Here is a 22535-nt window from a genome sequence, read left to right on the forward strand (position 1 = left end):
GAAGAACTCTTACTTGGGATCTTGCTAAGCTTAGCTCCACACGATGCATAATTCCTGTGAACTCCATTTTCGGGTCCTAATTAATTATTCTGATTGATAATATTTCTCAAAAAAATTGGTACATTTCTTGAGGGAATATGAATTTTTGATCTAATAATGATTTGTTAGTGAACTTGGAATGTAATTTTATGGTACATACTAAAAATTCGCAGGAGATTTTGGTTGCATAGCTAATCTGTTGGCGGCAGCAAACTATTTCCTCACTTTGTGCTATAATTTATGGTGAAAAGGCAGAAATTTCAAAACAATCTTTAAGGAGGTGGCCGTTTCCAGACAAAAAATAAGCTAATGACAAACAGAAAATTGAAATTGGATAGAGCTTGGTGTACCGAAGATATTCATGAGGAATATTTACAATTCAGACTGTTTTCATCCACCAAAAAAACGATACTTCGATTTTGGTAAGAATTGATACAATGTGTCTCTCGAGAGTGAAAAGAAACTTTGGTTAAAAAAAATAACTTATTTTCAAAAAACAGTTTTATTTGAGTGAGCTTCTACAATTAGTCTTTATTAAAGTGCTTCTCTATAAATCATAGTAGGGTACTGTGAGCAACTTCTTTTTTGTTGACTTTGAAAAAATATTCGACGATTTGTTTGATTTTAACTCCTTGAAAAATGAAAATGCAAAACAACAAGAAACGCCAGTTAATCGTTCATAAGTTATTCAAACCAATTGTACTTATAATTTATCTATTGATTCTTTTTATTCTCACTAACGAAAAAATTTCCTAGCTGCAAGTTTTTTTTAGTTCTAAAAAAATTAACTTGGATGTTTTAGTCAGTTATGACTTCATATTTCTTCGATTGGTATCGATAATTCTTCCTTGGACAAAAACCTAAAAATTAGAAAATTTAACGATTACATGCTGTTTTGCGATAATTTAATCGGGAGTCATGAATCAGGTTCAATAACAGGGTCGCACGGACCATTATAATTTGCCCTGGAAAAGTAACAACAGTTTTTTGAAGCATTTGATTGGAATAGTTTTCTTTATTTTCGCTAAGTGGAAATAAAAATTTAAGAAAATATCCTTCATTAGAAAGCTAAGCAAAAGATCAGTTGTGCTTGACGTAGAAAGATTCAGTTCCAAGAAAAACGCCTTCTTATTTAAAGAAGTACCAATCACAATTTCAGAGTACAGTCACTCACACAGTTTATAGAATCCAGTGATTTTCAATTTACGTCCAGAGCTCTAGTTTCCAATGCTAAAGCTTACAATTTAAAAAAATCATTTTCACAGTTCCAATGGAAAGATGGTGACTATCTTCAACTAAACTTGAAATGAATTCTTCAAAGTCTTGTCATGTCTTGATAAACCCTAGCGCCGTTTTCAAGCTGAAGGGAAAACAGGTGACGGTTTTTGGCAAACGACTTGGGCAGATTAGGGGGAAACCTACACGTACCGTTACAACTTGCCTTGACGTAGAAGGTGCCTTGACTTGTACTTGACGTAGAAGGATTCGCATTTGTGATTAGAGATTTGGCAACCAGAAATTCAGACTACAGCGGTCGAATCATTGTCCTACATTCAGTGAATATCAATTTACTACCACAGCTCGAGTTTAAATTACAAAGACTTACCATTAATGAAAAAACAAAATTGTTTCACGATCGCCAATGGGAAAACGGTGGATAATCTTTCACTTAATTTGATTCAGTTATTTCAACGTTTTGCCTGCTGAAAACTGAGAACCATTACTAACGTTAAAGGAAAAAAATTACACATTTCTTATTCGAGAACATGGACCGAATAGCGGAAAACTAGATAAAACGTGTTGCCTGCTTTTGAAAAACTAAATTTGAAAATTTTCCAAATTGTAACTCATTGCACCTCCAGGATTCATTGTGCCTGAAACAAAAGCAAAGTAATTTTTTTAATTTTTGAAAAAGTAAAAAGAGCAAGAGATTGGCTAAAGTGAAGACATCCCCATTAAAAAATTCAAAATTTCGAGAATGGATGAATCCAAAGAGTGATCGAAAACTAAAAACTCGAACAAGTTCTATTGATTGTAGAGGCCAACAAGTTTTAAGGAAGGAGCAAATTTTATTTTCCTAAGAGGAACAGTCCTCTTAGGATTTTTTTCCAGTAGTTGATCAATTTGTTTTATACCACAGATTCAAATCTATATGAAATAATGGCGCGGAAGCAAGGAGCACTGTCTTCCCGAACCAGTCTGTATATCTTCATGATAACCAGGAGCTCAGATGGGCCAAGACAGTAGTGATTTGCCACATAAAATTAAGAAAATTGTGAAAAAACTGTGACAAAGCAAGATAGTCTGAAAAAACTGCAATTAGCCCAGCAAACTATAGGCTAGAAACACATGACAAAATCAGTTATGACGAAGAATTTACTTGTTGTGAAATTTAGGACTCATCGAAATCCTATTTTTTTCTTCTTTTTATTGAGCAATCAAGCTACATTTACTGTGACAAAAAACTATAGCACACTCTGTAGACTAATTTCATTTAAAAATGTCTAAAACATCAGCACCAATTGATGAATCTGATGCAACAAAAGTAACAAAGCTTGTATTTAGATATATAAAATGTGTATGAAATTATGTAACAGAAAACATGAAATTTTGTAGCCAGGAAGTTTGCCAAGATTTGAAGTAGTTTTTGTTGCGCTAAATGCCGTTATTCTATGTTTATTTTGCTTTCGCATTCTCACACTTTCCTTTACTAAACTGGTTTGTGAAGAAAGTTCAGTTTCGTTCTCCAGTTTGTCCAGCTTAATTGGCAGGTGCTACGAAAACCGAGGATATGAGTATAGTGATTAAAACGTCGTCAAGAGTTTTCATGGCAATAGGGTGCATCGCAAGATCTGGGAAAATAGTGTTTATTTTCAAGTTTGTGGTTGTAATTACTTTTTATTCTAAATTCGGTACATTCTATCGCTTTGTAAACACATGCCAAGTTAGTGTGAAATTCTTGAAATTTAGCGGATTTGGTACAAAATTATTGAAAAGATTCTCTGATATATATAAAGCAACTTTGTTTCAACAAAATTGATGACCACGAACGGTTAATATGATCACTTCACCCACAATTTTGTTCAAATCGCTTCGTTACGCGCAGCAAATAGGTTTTGTTATACTCAAAAATCTCAGACGCTACTACAAAATAAATACCGGAAGAACTTAAACGTTAGCGTTGCCAATATAGAGACATCATTACAAGTTATTTATCACCTCAAAAACTGTTGTTGCCAAAAAATATGCCATAATTGTAAATAGGAAAGGATTCCCACTAGTGCGACAAATTTGTTATTTTGTTAACTCACAATCTAATTAAGACAGTTGAAGACTTTGTTTTAATTCCGAACTAATTGGAAGCTATTTTTCAACCACATGCACCACATTTTCTTCATAGTAGCAAATTGGTCGCTAGTGCACTTGTTAACTTTTACAAAATGACCTTCATTGATAAGTTTTGTCGATTTTTGATAACCACTTTTTCGTGGATGAGATTGGGTCCGCTTTGAACCTTATTTTTTGGATCGGAACTAGTGGGTCTTCGATCGAATGTCGAATGCCATCTATGGTAATTCAATCTTCTAGCATGGTAAAGATAGCCCTGAGCTCACCGTGTAGCAGCTTCTTCGAAACTCGGAACCTCTAATGTGCTCGGAATTTGTAGCGTGCTCATTAGATTAGAACTAATGGATTTTCAAATATCAAATGCCGTCGATTATGATTCAATCTATATTTCTTGAGGGAATATGAATTTTTGATCTAATAAAGATTTGTTAGTGAACTTGGAATGTATTTTTATGGGACATAATAAAAATTCGCCAGATATTTTGGCTGCATAGCTAATCTGTTGGCAGCAGTAAAATATTTCCTCACTTTGTGCTATAATTTATGGTGAAAAGGCAGAAATTTCAAAACAATCTCCAAGGAGGTGACCGTTTCTGGGCAAACAATAAGCTAATGACAAGCAGAAAAATGAAATTGGATAGAGCTTGGTGTACCGAAGATATTCATAAGGAATATTTACAATTTAGACTGTTTTCATCCACCAAAAAAAACGATACTTCAATTTTTGTAAGAATTGATACAATTTGTCTTTCGAGAGTGAAAGAAAACTTTGATTAAAAAAGATAACTTATTTTCAAAAAACAGTTTTATTTGAGTGAGCTTCTACAATTTGCTATTTATTAAAGTGCTTTTCTATAAATCATAGTAGGGTAATGTGAGCAACCTCTTTTTGTCCACGATTTGTTTGATTTGAACTCCTTAAAAATGAAATTGCAAAAAACAACAAGAAACTCCAATTAATCGTCCATAAGTTATTCAAATCAATTATACTTATAATTTATCAATTGAATCTATTTAATCTCACTAACAAAAAATTTCCTAGCTGCAAGTTTTTTTAGCTCTTATAATTTTAACTTGGATATTTTTTGTCAGTTAAGACTTCATGTTTCTTTGATTGGTATCGATAATTCTTCCCTAGACAAAAACATGAACAATTAGAAATTTTAACGATTGCATGCTGTTTTGCGAAAATTAATCTGGAGTCATGAATCAGGTTTAATAACAGGGTCGCACGGACCATTATAATTTGCCCTGGAAAAGTAACAACAGTTTTTTGAATCATTTGATTGGAATAGTTTTCTTTATTTTCACTAAGTGGAAATAAAAATTTAAGAAAATATCATTTATTAGAAAGCTAAGCAAAAGATCAGTTGTGCTTGACGTAGAAAGTTTCAGTTCCAAGAAAAATGCCTTCTTATTTAAAGAAGTACCAATCACAATTTCAGAGTACAGCCACTCACACAGTTTCTAGCATCCAGTGATTTTCAATATACGCCCAGAGCTCTAGTTTCCACTGCTAAAGCCTACAATTTAAAAAAATCATTTTTTTAGTTCCAATGGAGAGATGGTGACTATCTTCAACTAAACTTGAAATGAATACTTCAAAGTCTTGTCGTGTCTTGATAAATCCTAGCGCCGTTTTCCAGCTGAAAGGAAAACAGGTGACGGTTTTTGGCAAACGACTTGGGCAGATTAGGGGGAAACCTACACGTACCGTTACAACTTGCCTTGACGGAGAAGGTGCCTTGACTTGTACTTGACGTAGAAGGATTCGGTTCGCATTTGTGATTAGAGATTTAGCAATCAGAAATTCAGACTACAGCGGTCGACTCATTGTCTTACATTCAGTGAATTTCATTTTACTACCACAGCTCGAGTTTAAATTACAAAGACGTACCATTAATGAAAAAATAAAATTGTTTCACGATCGCCAATGGGAAAACGGTGGATAATCTTTCACTTAATTTGATTCAATTATTTCAACGTTTTGCCTGCGGAAAACTGAGAACCATTACTAACGGTAAAGGAAAAAAATTACACATTTCTTATTCGAGAACATGGACCGAATAGCGGAAAACTAGATGAAATGTGTTGCCTGCTTTTGAAAAACTAAATTTGAAAATTTTCCAAATAGTAACTCATTGCACCTCCAGGATTCATTGTGCCTGAAACAAAAGCAATGTAATTTTTTTAATTTTTGAAAAAGTAAAAAGAGCAAGAGATTGGCTAAAGTGAAGACATCCCCATTAACAAATTCAAAAGTTTGAGAGTGGATGAATCCAGATAGTGATCAAAAACTATAAAACTTGAACAAGTTCTATTGATTGTAGAGGCCAACAATTTTTAAGGAAGGAGCAAATTTTATTTTCCTAAGAGGAACAGTCTACGCTAAAGGAATTTTTTTTCCATTAGTTGATCAATTTGTTTTATTCCGCAGATTAAAATCTTTATGAAATAATGGTCAGGAAGCAAGGAGCACTGTCTTCCCGAACCATTCTGTATATCCATATGATAATTAGGCGCTCAGATGGGCCTAGACAGTAGTGATTTGCCACATAAAATTAGAAATTTGTGAAAAAGGATGCTGTGACAAAGCAAGGTACTGTGAAAAAACTGCAATTAGCCCAGCAAACTATAGGTTAAAAACACATTACAAAATCAATTATGACGAAGAATTTACTTGTTGTGAAATTTGAGACTCATCGAAATTTTTTTTTCTTTTGAGCGATCAAGCTACATTTACTGTGAGAAAAAACTATAGCACACTCTGTAGACTAGTTTCATTTGAATATGTCTAAGACAACAGCACCAATTGATGAATCTGATGCAGTAATGATAACAAAGCTTGTATATAACTGTATAAAATGTGTACGAATTTTTGTAACAGAAAACATTAAATTTTGTAACAAGGAACTATGCCAAGATTTGAAGTAGTTTTTGTTGCACTAAATACCGTTATTCTAAGTTTATTCTGCTTTCGCATTCTCACACCTTCCTTTGATAAACTAATTTGAGAAGAAACGTCAGTTTCGTTCTCCAGTTTGTCCAGCTTAATTGGCTACGTGCTACGAAAACCGAGGATATGAGTATAGTGATTAAAACGTCGTCAGAGGTTTCTTGGCAATAGAGCAAAGCTCAAGATCTGGAAAAAAGGGTTTATTTTCAAGTTTGTGGTTGTAATTACTTTTTATTCTAAATTCGGTACATTGTATCGCTTTGTAAACACATGCCAAGTTAATGCGAAATTCTTGAATTTTAACGGATTCGGGTCCAAAATAATTGAAAAAATTTTCTGACATATATAAAGCAACTTTGTTTTAACAAAATTGATGACAACGAGTGGTTGATATGATCACTGCACCCACAATCTTGTTTAAATCGCTTTGTTACGCGCAGCAAATATTTTTTTTTATACTCAAATTTCTTAGAAGCTACTACAAAATAAATACCGGAATAATTTAAATGTTAGCATTGCCAATAAAGAGACGTCATTACAAGTTATTTATCACCTCAAAAACTGTTGTTGACAAAATGTATGCCATAATTGTAAATAGGAAAGGATTTCAACTAGTGCGACAAATTTGTTATTTTGTTACCTTACAATCTAATTAAGACAGCTGAAGACTTTGTTTTAATTCCGAACTAATTGGAAGCTAATTTTCAACCACATGCAGCACATTTTCTTCATATTAACAGTTTTAACCATTAAAAAAGCGCAAGACCTCACCCAGCTAAGACTCTCAGAACGACGACAAGAGTTTTCATGGCAATAGAGCGCATCTCACGATCCGGAAAAGCTCAGTTTCTGAGACCTCTTGTATGTTTGATAGTTCGGGTTGTTCACCGGTTTTGTCAATATCGAGCCCAATTACAAAAATTGAATATACTGAACATTCACTTTTGAGAGTTCAAGAGCAAATCCTTTTCTGTCTATCTTTTTAAAAATTTTCTTAATAATTTTGTTGTTATATCCTAATTTTCCCTGCAAACAATGATTATGTCGTCTGATAAGCTAATTTCAAGAGCGCTACCATTTCTTTCTGAAATTCCTTGGACATAACCGTGAGACAATAGAAACCAGTTTCAAAACGATAAGTATCCAAAGACTCCCCAGATACAATACTAAAACTGCAATGGCTACTGCCAAGATTGCAAAGTATAAGTTGGCTAAAAACATTATTTAAGCCGAGAGAAGTTAACCAAATTTTCACTTATATTTCCGTATTGATGACTTGCGCTGCAACGTCTAACTGCTCTAGAAGATATGGCATTTGAAGACAATTTTTGTAGATCTCAGCGTTCATGAGCTTTGCATCCATGGCTAGTTTGATAGTTCCGTCCTTCTGTTTGGTAAATCTTGTTACAACTACGGGAGCTACAAACTGGTCGCTAGTGCACTTGTTAACTCTTACAAAATGACCTTCATTGATAAGTTTCTCGATTTTTGATAACCAATTTTTCGTGGATGAGAATGGGTCCGCTTTGAACTTTTTTTTGAATCGGAACTAGTGGGTCTTCGATCGAATATCGAATGCCATCTATGGTTATTCAATCTTCTAGTATGGTAAAGATAGCCTGAGCTCACCGTGTTGCAGCTTCTTCAAAACTCGGAACCTCTAATGTGCTCGGAATTTGTAGCGCGCTCTTTTGGATTGGAAATAATGGATTCTCAAATATCGAATGCCGTCGATTATGATTCAATCTATATTTCTTGATCTAATAAAGATTTGTAAGTGACCTTGGAATATAATTTTATAGGACATAATAAAAATTCGCCGGAGTTTTTGGCTGCATAGCTAATCTGTTGGCAGCAGTAAATTATTTCCTCAGTTTGTGCTATAATTTATTGTGAAAAGGCAGAAATTTCAAAACAATCTCCAAGGAGGTGGCCGTTTCTAGGCAAACAATAAGCTAATGACAAACAGAAAAATGAAATTGGATAGAGCTTGGTGTACCGAATATATTCATACGGAATATTTACAATATAGACTGTTTTCAACCACCAAAAAAACTATACTTCGATTTTGGTAAGAATTGATACAATGTGTCTCTCGAGAGTGAAAAGAAACTTTGGTTAAAAAAAATTAACTTATTTTCAAAAAACAGTTTTATTTGAGTGAGCTTCTACAATTAGTCTTTATTAAAGAGCTTATCTATAAATCATAGTAGGGTACTATGAGCAACTTCTTTTTTGTTGATTTTGAGACAATATTGGACGATTTGTTTGATTTTAACTCCTTGAAAAATGAAATTGCAAAAACAACAAGAAACTCCAATTAATTGTCCATAAGTTATTCAAGCCAACTGTACTTTTAATTTATCTAATGATTTTTTTATTCTCACTAACGAAAAAATTTCCTAGCTGCATGTTTTTTTTAGTTCTAATAAAATTAACTTGGATATATGTGTACAAAGTTTTATGATTGTTCTAAACAAATGGAAGATACGTTTTCTCCAACTTTATGAATAAGACAAAGTCAAAATGACAAAAAAACGAGTCCCACGTTAATCAAACTCTGCACACAACTCTTCATTACTCGCATTGTTCCGACCACTTTGACGAAAAGCTATAGAGTATTTTTGTTTATTTTTGCACAAAATCAAGTATCGCAAAAATAACTTCGAATGATTTCTTTTGAGCAACCAACTTTTTTCCAGCCCTGCATTGAGCTGCAATTGAAAATTCAAAACTTATTCAAATTTCCAGAAAAAAAAACAATTTTGAAAGCAATTGAACAATTATAAGCAAAACCAAAACTTGGAAAACCAATAAATTCTTCGTCTTCGGAAAAGGGTGGTCAGCCAAACAAGATAATGAGTGCCAAGTGAAAAGGTTTCACAGCTACCTCATAGGATTATGAATTTCGTGTCACAAAACTCAGCTTCAGTGTCAAAAAAACTGCCTATCTTTCTGACAAACGACTTAAACTATTACTTATTTTGAAATCGGTCATAAGAAAAGAAAAAGGCAATGAATAACAATAAACATTCGAGAGAAACAAACAAGAATTCTAACCTTCCTTCAAGGTAAAGACAAAAATCGATGTAAAATGAGAAGTCAACAGATCTGCACGTTTGTGTCTGTAAGTTTTGGTTATAGGCGGGACAGAAGCTAAATATAAAACAAGCAAATCGGGTCCAAAATGATGAACTAAAAAGACCTATTGGAATCTGGAGTAAAATAAATATCAAAATTGAATATTTTGTTTTTTTCCTAAGCCAGACGAACTTTGCACATGCTTTCAGCGGTCAAAATTCTTAACAAAAATTGGAAAGGGTTCCTATTGTAATATTTTATTGTGGGTGAAGAAAGGTAGAGTTAAGTTTTTGGTTTAATGCTGGAATTAACAATCTGTTTTCAACAATTGTGATTCAAAAGAACAGGCACTTCAAAAATGGGACAATTTATAGAGGCAATTTATTTACAATTTAGACTGTTTTCATCCACCAAAAAAAACGATACTTCAATTTTTGTAAGAATTGATACAATTTGTCTTTCGAGAGTGAAAGAAAACTTTGATTAAAAAAGATAACTTATTTTCAAAAAACAGTTTTATTTGAGTGAGCTTCTACAATTTGCTATTTATTAAAGTGCTTTTCTATAAATCATAGTAGGGTAATGTGAGCAACCTCTTTTTGTCCACGATTTGTTTGATTTGAACTCCTTAAAAATGAAATTGCAAAAAACAACAAGAAACTCCAATTAATCGTCCATAAGTTATTCAAATCAATTATACTTATAATTTATCAATTGAATCTATTTAATCTCACTAACAAAAAATTTCCTAGCTGCAAGTTTTTTTAGCTCTTATAATTTTAACTTGGATATTTTTTGTCAGTTAAGACTTCATGTTTCTTTGATTGGTATCGATAATTCTTCCCTAGACAAAAACATGAACAATTAGAAATTTTAACGATTGCATGCTGTTTTGCGAAAATTAATCTGGAGTCATGAATCAGGTTTAATAACAGGGTCGCACGGACCATTATAATTTGCCCTGGAAAAGTAACAACAGTTTTTTGAATCATTTGATTGGAATAGTTTTCTTTATTTTCACTAAGTGGAAATAAAAATTTAAGAAAATATCATTTATTAGAAAGCTAAGCAAAAGATCAGTTGTGCTTGACGTAGAAAGTTTCAGTTCCAAGAAAAATGCCTTCTTATTTAAAGAAGTACCAATCACAATTTCAGAGTACAGCCACTCACACAGTTTCTAGCATCCAGTGATTTTCAATATACGCCCAGAGCTCTAGTTTCCACTGCTAAAGCCTACAATTTAAAAAAATCATTTTTTTAGTTCCAATGGAAAGATGGTGACTATCTTCAACTAAACTTGAAATGAATACTTCAAAGTCTTGTCGTGTCTTGATAAATCCTAGCGCCGTTTTCCAGCTGAAAGGAAAACAGGTGACGGTTTTTGGCAAACGACTTGGGCAGATTAGGGGGAAACCTACACGTACCGTTACAACTTGCCTTGACGGAGAAGGTGCCTTGACTTGTACTTGACGTAGAAGGATTCGGTTCGCATTTGTGATTAGAGATTTAGCAATCAGAAATTCAGACTACAGCGGTCGACTCATTGTCTTACATTCAGTGAATTTCATTTTACTACCACAGCTCGAGTTTAAATTACAAAGACGTACCATTAATGAAAAAATAAAATTGTTTCACGATCGCCAATGGGAAAACGGTGGATAATCTTTCACTTAATTTGATTCAATTATTTCAACGTTTTGCCTGCGGAAAACTGAGAACCATTACTAACGGTAAAGGAAAAAAATTACACATTTCTTATTCGAGAACATGGACCGAATAGCGGAAAACTAGATGAAATGTGTTGCCTGCTTTTGAAAAACTAAATTTGAAAATTTTCCAAATTGTAACTCATTGCACCTCCAGGATTCATTGTGCCTGAAACAAAAGCAATGTAATTTTTTTAGTTTTTGAAAAAGTAAAAAGAGCAAGAGATTGGCTAAAGTGAAGACATCCCCATTAACAAATTCAAAAGTTTGAGAGTGGATGAATCCAGATAGTGATCAAAAACTATAAAACTTGAACAAGTTCTATTGATTGTAGAGGCCAACAATTTTTAAGGAAGGAGCAAATTTTATTTTCCTAAGAGGAACAGTCTACGCTAAAGGAATTTTTTTTCCATTAGTTGATCAATTTGTTTTATTCCGCAGATTAAAATCTTTATGAAATAATGGTCAGGAAGCAAGGAGCACTGTCTTCCCGAACCATTCTGTATATCCATATGATAATTAGGCGCTCAGATGGGCCTAGACAGTAGTGATTTGCCACATAAAATTAGAAATTTGTGAAAAAGGATGCTGTGACAAAGCAAGGTACTGTGAAAAAACTGCAATTAGCCCAGCAAACTATAGGTTAAAAACACATTACAAAATCAATTATGACGAAGAATTTACTTGTTGTGAAATTTGAGACTCATCGAAATTTTTTTTCTTTTGAGCGATCAAGCTACATTTACTGTGAGAAAAAACTATAGCACACTCTGTAGACTAGTTTCATTTGAATATGTCTAAGACAACAGCACCAATTGATGAATCTGATGCAGTAATGATAACAAAGCTTGTATATAACTGTATAAAATGTGTACGAATTTTTGTAACAGAAAACATTAAATTTTGTAACAAGGAACTATGCCAAGATTTGAAGTAGTTTTTGTTGCACTAAATACCGTTATTCTAAGTTTATTCTGCTTTCGCATTCTCACACCTTCCTTTGATAAACTAATTTGAGAAGAAACGTCAGTTTCGTTCTCCAGTTTGTCCAGCTTAATTGGCTACGTGCTACGAAAACCGAGGATATGAGTATAGTGATTAAAACGTCGTCAGAGGTTTCTTGGCAATAGAGCAAAGCTCAAGATCTGGAAAAAAGGGTTTATTTTCAAGTTTGTGGTTGTAATTACTTTTTATTCTAAATTCGGTACATTGTATCGCTTTGTAAACACATGCCAAGTTAATGCGAAATTCTTGAATTTTAACGGATTCGGGTCCAAAATAATTGAAAAAATTTTCTGACATATATAAAGCAACTTTGTTTTAACAAAATTGATGACAACGAGTGGTTGATATGATCACTGCACCCACAATCTTGTTTAAATCGCTTTGTTACGCGCAGCAAATATTTTTTTTTATACTCAAATTTCTTAGAAGCTACTACAAAATAAATACCGGAATAATTTAAATGTTAGCATTGCCAATAAAGAGACGTCATTACAAGTTATTTATCACCTCAAAAACTGTTGTTGACAAAATGTATGCCATAATTGTAAATAGGAAAGGATTTCAACTAGTGCGACAAATTTGTTATTTTGTTACCTTACAATCTAATTAAGACAGCTGAAGACTTTGTTTTAATTCCGAACTAATTGGAAGCTAATTTTCAACCACATGCAGCACATTTTCTTCATATTAACAGTTTTAACCATTAAAAAAGCGCAAGACCTCACCCAGCTAAGACTCTCAGAACGACGACAAGAGTTTTCATGGCAATAGAGCGCATCTCACGATCCGGAAAAGCTCAGTTTCTGAGACCTCTTGTATGTTTGATAGTTCGGGTTGTTCACCGGTTTTGTCAATATCGAGCCCAATTACAAAAATTGAATATACTGAACATTCACTTTTGAGAGTTCAAGAGCAAATCCTTTTCTGTCTATCTTTTTAAAAATTTTCTTAATAATTTTGTTGTTATATCCTAATTTTCCCTGCAAACAATGATTATGTCGTCTGATAAGCTAATTTCAAGAGCGCTACCATTTCTTTCTGAAATTCCTTGGACATAACCGTGAGACAATAGAAACCAGTTTCAAAACGATAAGTATCCAAAGACTCCCCAGATACAATACTAAAACTGCAATGGCTACTGCCAAGATTGCAAAGTATAAGTTGGCTAAAAACATTATTTAAGCCGAGAGAAGTTAACCAAATTTTCACTTATATTTCCGTATTGATGACTTGCGCTGCAACGTCTAACTGCTCTAGAAGATATGGCATTTGAAGACAATTTTTGTAGATCTCAGCGTTCATGAGCTTTGCATCCATGGCTAGTTTGATAGTTCCGTCCTTCTGTTTGGTAAATCTTGTTACAACTACGGGAGCTACAAACTGGTCGCTAGTGCACTTGTTAACTCTTACAAAATGACCTTCATTGATAACTTTCTCGATTTTTGATAACCAATTTTTCGTGGATGAGAATGGGTCCGCTTTGAACTTTTTTTTGAATCGGAACTAGTGGGTCTTCGATCGAATATCGAATGCCATCTATGGTTATTCAATCTTCTAGTATGGTAAAGATAGCCTGAGCTCACCGTGTTGCAGCTTCTTCAAAACTCGGAACCTCTAATGTGCTCGGAATTTGTAGCGCGCTCTTTTGGATTGGAAATAATGGATTCTCAAATATCGAATGCCGTCGATTATGATTCAATCTATATTTCTTGATCTAATAAAGATTTGTAAGTGACCTTGGAATGTAATTTTATAGGACATAATAAAAATTCGCCGGAGTTTTTGGCTGCATAGCTAATCTGTTGGCAGCAGTAAATTATTTCCTCAGTTTGTGCTATAATTTATTGTGAAAAGGCAGAAATTTCAAAACAATCTCCAAGGAGGTGGCCGTTTCTAGGCAAACAATAAGCTAATGACAAACAGAAAAATGAAATTGGATAGAGCTTGGTGTACCGAATATATTCATACGGAATATTTACAATATAGACTGTTTTCAACCACCAAAAAAACTATACTTCGATTTTGGTAAGAATTGATACAATGTGTCTCTCGAGAGTGAAAAGAAACTTTGGTTAAAAAAAATTAACTTATTTTCAAAAAACAGTTTTATTTGAGTGAGCTTCTACAATTAGTCTTTATTAAAGAGCTTATCTATAAATCATAGTAGGGTACTATGAGCAACTTCTTTTTTGTTGATTTTGAGACAATATTGGACGATTTGTTTGATTTTAACTCCTTGAAAAATGAAATTGCAAAAACAACAAGAAACTCCAATTAATTGTCCATAAGTTATTCAAGCCAACTGTACTTTTAATTTATCTAATGATTTTTTTATTCTCACTAACGAAAAAATTTCCTAGCTGCATGTTTTTTTTAGTTCTAATAAAATTAACTTGGATATATGTGTACAAAGTTTTATGATTGTTCTAAACAAATGGAAGATACGTTTTCTCCAACTTTATGAATAAGACAAAGTCAAAATGACAAAAAAACGAGTCCCACGTTAATCAAACTCTGCACACAACTCTTCATTACTCGCATTGTTCCGACCACTTTGACGAAAAGCTATAGAGTATTTTTGTTTATTTTTGCACAAAATCAAGTATCGCAAAAATAACTTCGAATGATTTCTTTTGAGCAACCAACTTTTTTCCAGCCCTGCATCGAGCTGCAATTGAAAATTCAAAACTTATTCAAATTTCCAGAAAAAAAAACAATTTTGAAAGCAATTGAACAATTATAAGCAAAACCAAAACTTGGAAAACCAATAAATTCTTCGTCTTCGGAAAAGGGTGGTCAGCCAAACAAGATAATGAGTGCCAAGTGAAAAGGTTTCACAGCTACCTCATAGGATTATGAATTTCGTGTCACAAAACTCAGCTTCAGTGTCAAAAAAACTGCCTATCTTTCTGACAAACGACTTAAACTATTACTTATTTTGAAATCGGTCATAAGAAAAGAAAAAGGCAATGAATAACAATAAACATTCGAGAGAAACAAACAAGAATTCTAACCTTCCTTCAAGGTAAAGACAAAAATCGATGTAAAATGAGAAGTCAACAGATCTGCACGTTTGTGTCTGTAAGTTTTGGTTATAGGCGGGACAGAAGCTAAATATAAAACAAGCAAATCGGGTCCAAAATGATGAACTAAAAAGACCTATTGGAATCTGGAGTAAAATAAATATCAAAATTGAATATTTTGTTTTTTTCCTAAGCCAGACGAACTTTGCACATGCTTTCAGCGGTCAAAATTCTTAACAAAAATTGGAAAGGGTTCCTATTGTAATATTTTATTGTGGGTGAAGAAAGGTAGAGTTAAGTTTTTGGTTTAATGCTGGAATTAACAATCTGTTTTCAACAATTGTGATTCAAAAGAACAGGCACTTCAAAAATGGGACAATTTATAGAGGCAATTTATTTATTCGTTTTTATTTGATTCCTTCTTATAATAATGTTATGTTTTAAGTTTACTCTTCGAAAGCAGTTTTCTGCACCGTGAAATTGTAACCAACATGTCATAATCAATGAAAAAAATTGTTATAACAATAATAGCTGAGCTCTTGGTTAGTTTTGGTAGAGCTTTAACCATAGTTGTTATTGCTATAACCGTGTTTTGGCAACTTCGGTTTTGAACAAATCTCTAATGAAATTAGTCAACTATGACGCCCTTTCTCTTACACGTGATAAAGATGAGTTGTTGCTCCGACATTCGTAACGAAAGTAACGGAATATTTGTGCTCCGTTTAGGTGTGGTTTTTTCTTCAGACAAATTTCGAATTTTTAACTGGCTAGTTTTGACAAAAATTTTAAGTCAATCAAAAAGTATTGTTGTTATGAGCCTAAATTGAAAAATATATATTTATATTTACATATAAATATGTATATTTCCGTATTGATGACTTGCGCTGCAACGTCTAACTGCTCTAGAAGATATGGCATTGAAGAAGATTTTTGTAGATCTCAGCGTTCATGAGCTTTGCATCCATGGCTAGTTTGATAGTTCCGTCCTTCTGTTTGGTAAATCTTGTTACAACTACGGGAGCTACAAACTGGTCGCTAGTGCACTTGTTAACTTTTACAAAATGACCTTCATTGATAAGTTTCTCGATTTTTGATAACCAATTTTTCGTGGATGAGAATGGGTCCGCTTTGAACTTTTTTTTGGATCGGAACTAGTGGGACTTCGATCGAATATCGAATGCCATCTATGGTTATTCAATCTTCTAGTATGATAAAGATAGCCCTGAGCTCACCGTGTTGCAGCTTCTTCAAAACTCGGAACCTCTTATGTGCTCGGAATTTGTAGCGTGCTCTTTTGGATTGGAAATAATGGATTCTCAAATATCGAATGCCGTCGATTATGATTCAATCTATATTTCTTGATCTAATAAAGATTTGTAAGTGACCTTGGAATGTAATTTTATGGGAATAATAACAATTCGCCGGAGATTTTGGCTGCATAGCTAATCTGTTGGCAGTAAATTCTTTCCTCAGTTCGTGCTATAATTTATGGTGAAAAGGCAGAAATTTCAAAACAATCTCCAAGGAGGTGGCCGTTTCTAGGCAAACAATAAGCTAATGACAAACAAAAAAATGAAATTGGATAGCGCTTGGTGTACCGAAGATATTCAAACGGAATATTTACAATATAGACTGTTTTCAACCACCAAAAAAAAATACTTCGATTTTGGTAAGAATTGATACAATGTCTCTCGAGAGTGAAAAGAAACTTTGGTTTAAAAAAATAACTTATTTTCAAAAAACTGTTTTATTTGAGTGAGCTTCTACAATTAGTCTTTATTAAAGTGCTTTTCTATAAATCAAAGTAGGGTACTATGAGCAACTTCTTTTTTGTTGATTTTGAGAAAATATTCGAGGATTTGTTTGATTTTAACTCCTTGAAAAATGAAATTGCAAAAACAACAAGAAACTCCAATTAATCGTCCATAAGTTATTCAAACCAATTGCACTTTTAATTTATCTATTGATTTTTTTTATTCTCACTAACGAAAAAATTTCCTAGCTGCAAGTTTTTTTAGTTATAATAAAATTAACTTGGACAATTAAGTCAGTTAAGACTTCATGTTTCTTTGATTGGTATCGATAATTCTTCCTTGGACAAAAACCTAAAAATTAGAAAAATTAACGATTACAGGCTGTTTTGCAATAATTTAATCGGGAGTCATGAATCAGGTTCAATAGCATTGTCACACGGACCATTATACTCTGCCCTGGAAAAGTAACAACAGTTTTTTGAATCATTCAAGTGGAATAGTTTTTTTTATTTTCACTAATATAAAACGGTTTTGATTGGGTAGTTTGCACTCTCAGAGAACTTTGTAAATCTAAGCCAAGATGACACCTGGTTGTATGTTCCGAAAACAAATTGTTAGTAGATTGAAGCAGCCAACCCAGGGATAATAATTTTCTAAACCAAATAGAATTAAAATTGATAGTTCTTTTTTTGTAGTCTACAATGTGAGTGTCAATCCGCCTCTCCGAGATTGACAATGATTTCACGTTGGCGAATTGACTAAAATGTTTGCGGTTTTTTGTAGGTTTTTGAGAGTGCTGCAATAAAATTACATTCATCCTCTGCTAAGGATTCCGAATCTTCTTTCCCATTTCCGCAATACACCTATAACTACAACATTTCGCGAAGTGGCCCTTTTGTTGCAGTTCTTACACGATACGTTCTTAGCCAGACAAGATAATGAGTCAAATTTTTGTGATTAGGAGTAAAGTCGTTTCCGCAGAAGTAATACGGTTTAATTTCTCTGGGTTCAATTTGGTTTTGTCTGTTGTTGAATCTTTCGCTTGAACTTTTGGCTCAATCAGTTCTGTTTTGAATGTTGTTCTTTCGCTGAAACAAAAAAGATGTTTCTTGTTTTTTAAAGAACTAGAATAGTTCTGGTAGGAGTTAAAATTCAGGTTTGAGGGTCCTGAGTGACCCATTTGTTTCTGGAGTGTGAAGGCAGTGACATATCCATTCTTTTGAAAAAAAAGCTTATTTTAGTGTTTTTAGGTGTATTTTCAGAACAAACACAAATATCACGATGTATGTCTTTGAGTCTCAAGTTAGCAATAGAAACATCGGAAACAACTTCTTTCTCTTTGTTGACTGCTCAGCTACATTGGTTGGCTTAATCCGATTGTCTCCAGAAAAATGTTTCCAAACTTTAACGATCTGATTTGGAAGTAATGTACAATTATTATCAAAAAAACTAATCTTATCCTTTTTGAATTATTTTTCGCAGTAATTGTAGAAATCTCGAAACCTGATCGTTGCGATATCTACGTGAGCGAGACTCTGTAAATAATTTTTTCTAATTTCTGTTTCTAGCGAAAATAAATCAGGATTTGACTAATTGGTCCGCTTCATGAAAGAAAACATTTTGTCCAATTTTTGGTCATTTTTTTTCATTGATTTCTTAGTTTTTCCAGTTTTCGCGAATGTCGGCTTGATCCCATGAGATTTAATTGGCTCCATCTGCTAGGTTTTCAACATCACTTTTTCTTTCTGGTCAAAAGTTATAGTGGATCGCTTAGTAGAGTATTGGCGTTGCAGTGGTCTCGTAGGCTTACGGCAAAATAAAAATGTCCTATCCACAATTCCCAGAAGAATAAAGGTTTCTTTTTGGTTTTGACCAGAACGCTGGTATCCCTTCAAAATCAGTTTGGTCCTCATCGACCAAAATTATGTGGCTGCGTCATGTGAAATCTCAACCAACAGACTCTCTGAAGCCGGTAAAGACAATTACGCAGAATTGTTATGAATTGAATAGGTAAAATAAGTTGTTCTGCAATCGTACATTAAAATCAAGAGAATGATATTCACAATCTCCACAAAAAGCTCACTCGGTCGACAGATACCGACCTTGAGTAACAATTTAACTAGAAGAAAACTCATAGACTAACACTTTAATCTTTAAACAAAGCACACAGTGTTAGCATTTAAGGGCCGTACCACAGCCAACCTGACTCACGCAAGTATCTCGCGGGCTGGATAACCACCGATATTAAATGTTGACATATACATTATAAATTTGTTATACGAAAATATTTTCATTCCACACATTCCGCACAGCTCAAAAATGGCTGCTTAGAAAAAATCACAACAAAATTAAATTTCGTTTCCGAAATTTTAAAAACATGCGCCTAACTGCGGTTGATCATGATCATGTTCATGTTATTGCATCTGTTAAATTTACTTACTTAAATGTCAAATAAATTATTGTAGATTTAAAAAATAAGAGGAACCATAATGCATACCTCAGTTTCAGCCTCTAACTCAGGCGCGCATCGCACACAGATACAGTGACCACAAGGCAGTTCCTTTGCAGAGTCACCAGTGAAACCTATGCCGCATTTTCGGCATTCGAGTGACGGCACAGTAGCGTGGAAAGGTGGACGGGAAGTTGCCATATGTGCCGTGGGTTCGGAAGGCTTGTAGATTTTGGCTAAAACTCGCAAAAGGAACCAGTTGATGGAATTGAACTAAAATCCTTTATTTGATATGTGTACAAAGTTTTATGATTGTTCTAAACAAATGGAAGATACGTTTTCTCCAACTTTATGAATAAGACAAAGTCAAAATGACAAAAAAACGAGTCCCACGTTAATCAAACTCTGCACACAACTCTTCATTACTCGCATTGTTCCGACCACTTTGACGAAAAGCTATAGAGTATTTTTGTTTATTTTTGCACAAAATCAAGTATCGCAAAAATAACTTCGAATGATTTCTTTTGAGCAGCCAACCTTTTTCCAGTCCTGCATCGAGCTGCAATTGAAAATTCAAAATTTATTCAAATTTCCAGAAAAAAAACCATTTTGAAAGCAATTGAACAATTATAAGCAAAACCAAAACTTGGAAAACCAATAAATTCTTCGTCTTCGGAAAAGGGTGGTCAGCCAAACAAGATAATGAGTGCCAAGTGAAAATAAGGTTTCACAGCTACCTCATAGGATTATGAATTTCGTGTCACAAAACTCAGCTTCAGTGTCAAAAAAACTGCCTATCTTTCTGACAAACGACTTAAACTATTACTTATTTTGAAATCGGTCATAAGAAAAGAAAAAGGCAATGAATAACAATAAATATTCGAGAGAAACAAACAAGAATTCTAACCTTCCTTCAAGGTAAAGACAAAAATCGATGTAAAATGAGAAGTCAACAGATCTGCACGTTTGTGTCTGTAAGTTTTGGTTATAGGCGGGACAGAAGCTAAATATAAAACAAGCAAATCGGGTCCAAAATGATGAACTAAAAAGACCTATCGGAATCTGGGGTAAAATAAATATCGAAACTGAATGTTTTGTTTTTTTTTCCTAAGCCAGACGAACTTTGCACATGCTTTCAGCGGTCAAAATTCTTAACAAAAATTGGAAAGGGTTCCTATTGTAATATTTTATTGTGGGTGAAGAAAGGTAAAGTTAAGTTTTTGGTTTAATGCTGGAATTAACAATCTGTTTTCAACAATTGTGATTCAAAAGAACAGGCACTTCAAAAATGGGACAATTTATAGAGGCAATTTATTTATTCGTTTTTATTTGATTCTTTCTTATAATAATGTTATGTATTAAGCTTACTCTTCGAAAGCAGTTTTCTGCACGTGAAAATTGTAACCAACATGTCATAATCAATGAAAAAAATTGTTATAACAATAATAGCTGAGCTCTTGGTTATTTTTGGTAGAGCTTTAAGCATAGTTGTTATTGCTATAACCGTGTTTTGGCAACTTCGGTTTTGAACAAATCTCTAATGAAATTAGTCAAGTATGACGCCCTTTCTCTTACACGTGATAAACATGAGTTGTTGCTCCGACATTCGTAACGAAAGTAACGGAATATTTGTGCTCCGTTTAGGTGTGGTTTTTTCTTCAGACAAATTTCGACTTTTTAACTGGCTAGTTTTGACGGAAATTTTAAGTCAATCAAAAAGCATTGTTGTTATGAGCCTAAATGGAAAAATATAGATTTCACGTGTGATCAGTTTTCGTAAAAGAAATTTAAATGTCCTAGAGGGTTAAATTTTGGGCAGGTTTTATGGGAGGTTAAAGTTGGTCATTTTTGGGGCACTCTGTGGAAAAGGGTATGGAATTAATTATTGGTTGCTGCATGTTTTCCTTTCTAAAATTTTGGGGTATAGGCTTGCTGACATTTAAATGACATTAAATAAACCTTATATGCAAACAACTGAACCAAATGCAACCAAAATATGTGGTATATTAGAAAGCGCCGGATATTTTATTGCTTAATTGTGAAGAAATAAGAAATAGTCAAAACTGGTCGCCGCAACCCAATTTGAACGGAATAAGAATGAAACAATACTTTAAGCCAAACTAAAGTAAAAGACATAGGAAAATAACGAAACATTGAAAACTTTTGAAAAAAGGAAAAATTTGTCGAAAATTTCAACGTTTCGATTTTCCGTATCTACATGAGGCTGAACAAACGTCTAAAATTTGTGAAAAAAGCTTTGACCTTATTGAAAAGTATGAAGAACTAAAAATTGAAGTTGCTAAAAAAATTTTGAAAGGCGAGAACACGGATGAAAGTCGGAAAAAATTTTCAAGGCTTCTATAAAACGTGTAGTACTTCTTTTTAACAATCTTTTGTCAACTTGAGATTATTTATTTTTAAAAGCTGTCGCTAAAACACGGGGAAAAGTGTTGTTAATGTGTTAGAAAATACACGAGAAAAAACAATGACTGTCGAAAAAAGCAGTTGAAAACTTTATTACGACTTTTAAGGAAAGCAGTTAATCTCTTCTCAATTTTGCTTCGTTTTTTTTTCTACTACCAGGACTTTTTTTAAAATAACCGCTAGCTGTATTCTTATTGTGAGATTAAAAAACAAACCCTATTATCAAATTTCATTCTCCATCTCTGGATTCCATTGTGATGAGAGCTGTTTCACTAAACAATGATCTATCCCCAGTATGTTGTAATTGCTATTTTGTAGTTTCATTTCGATACGATGAAGGTCAATTACGTTGTGTTAATTTCCGATGGAAAAGAGAAAAACAACAAACTGACAAGTTTTTTGGAAACGCACTTGAGATAATTCAAAGATTCAAGCTGGACCGACTAACAAAGACAAGTTTAAGTTGCGATCGTAAAATTTGTTAGAATTTTTCTCCTAATGAAGTTGGAAATTGTACTTTGAGAAATCAAACTTTTGAGCCCTGCTGCAAACAGACTGGCAATTTATTTTAATGACAAAATTTTGCGCAGTTTTAAATATTGGCATAAAAAAACATTATGAACTAACAAACTTGAATTTAAAAAAGTGTTTACTGACTTTTTATCTGATTATAAATTTGCTTCGCTTCTCTCGTTTTAATATAAATTTGACAAAATAATAAGATTCTTCCAATGAAAATTTTTGAAAGTT

At 33.4% G+C, this 22535-nt stretch overlaps 1 protein-coding gene across 1 annotated transcript in view; it reads right to left on the reverse strand.

The window, feature by feature from the left end:
- Window positions 1-20764, reverse strand: part of LOC134839791 (uncharacterized) — a 30189-nt gene extending 9425 nt beyond the window's left edge. Inside the window, exons 1-2 of the mRNA XM_063855413.1 lie at window positions 20269-20764; window positions 19410-19634 (exon numbers count right to left, since the gene is read on the reverse strand). Coding sequence (XP_063711483.1) covers window positions 19410-19562 — 153 coding nt within the window. The 5' untranslated portion in view covers window positions 19563-19634; window positions 20269-20764. The remainder of the gene's footprint in view (window positions 1-19409; window positions 19635-20268) is intronic.
- Between the last annotated feature and the right edge of the window lie 1771 nt (window positions 20765-22535).

The sequence above is a fragment of the Symsagittifera roscoffensis genome, chromosome 2, assembly GCF_963678635.1.
Source record: "Symsagittifera roscoffensis chromosome 2, txSymRosc1.1, whole genome shotgun sequence".
Lineage (NCBI taxonomy): Eukaryota > Metazoa > Xenacoelomorpha > Acoela > Convolutidae > Symsagittifera > Symsagittifera roscoffensis.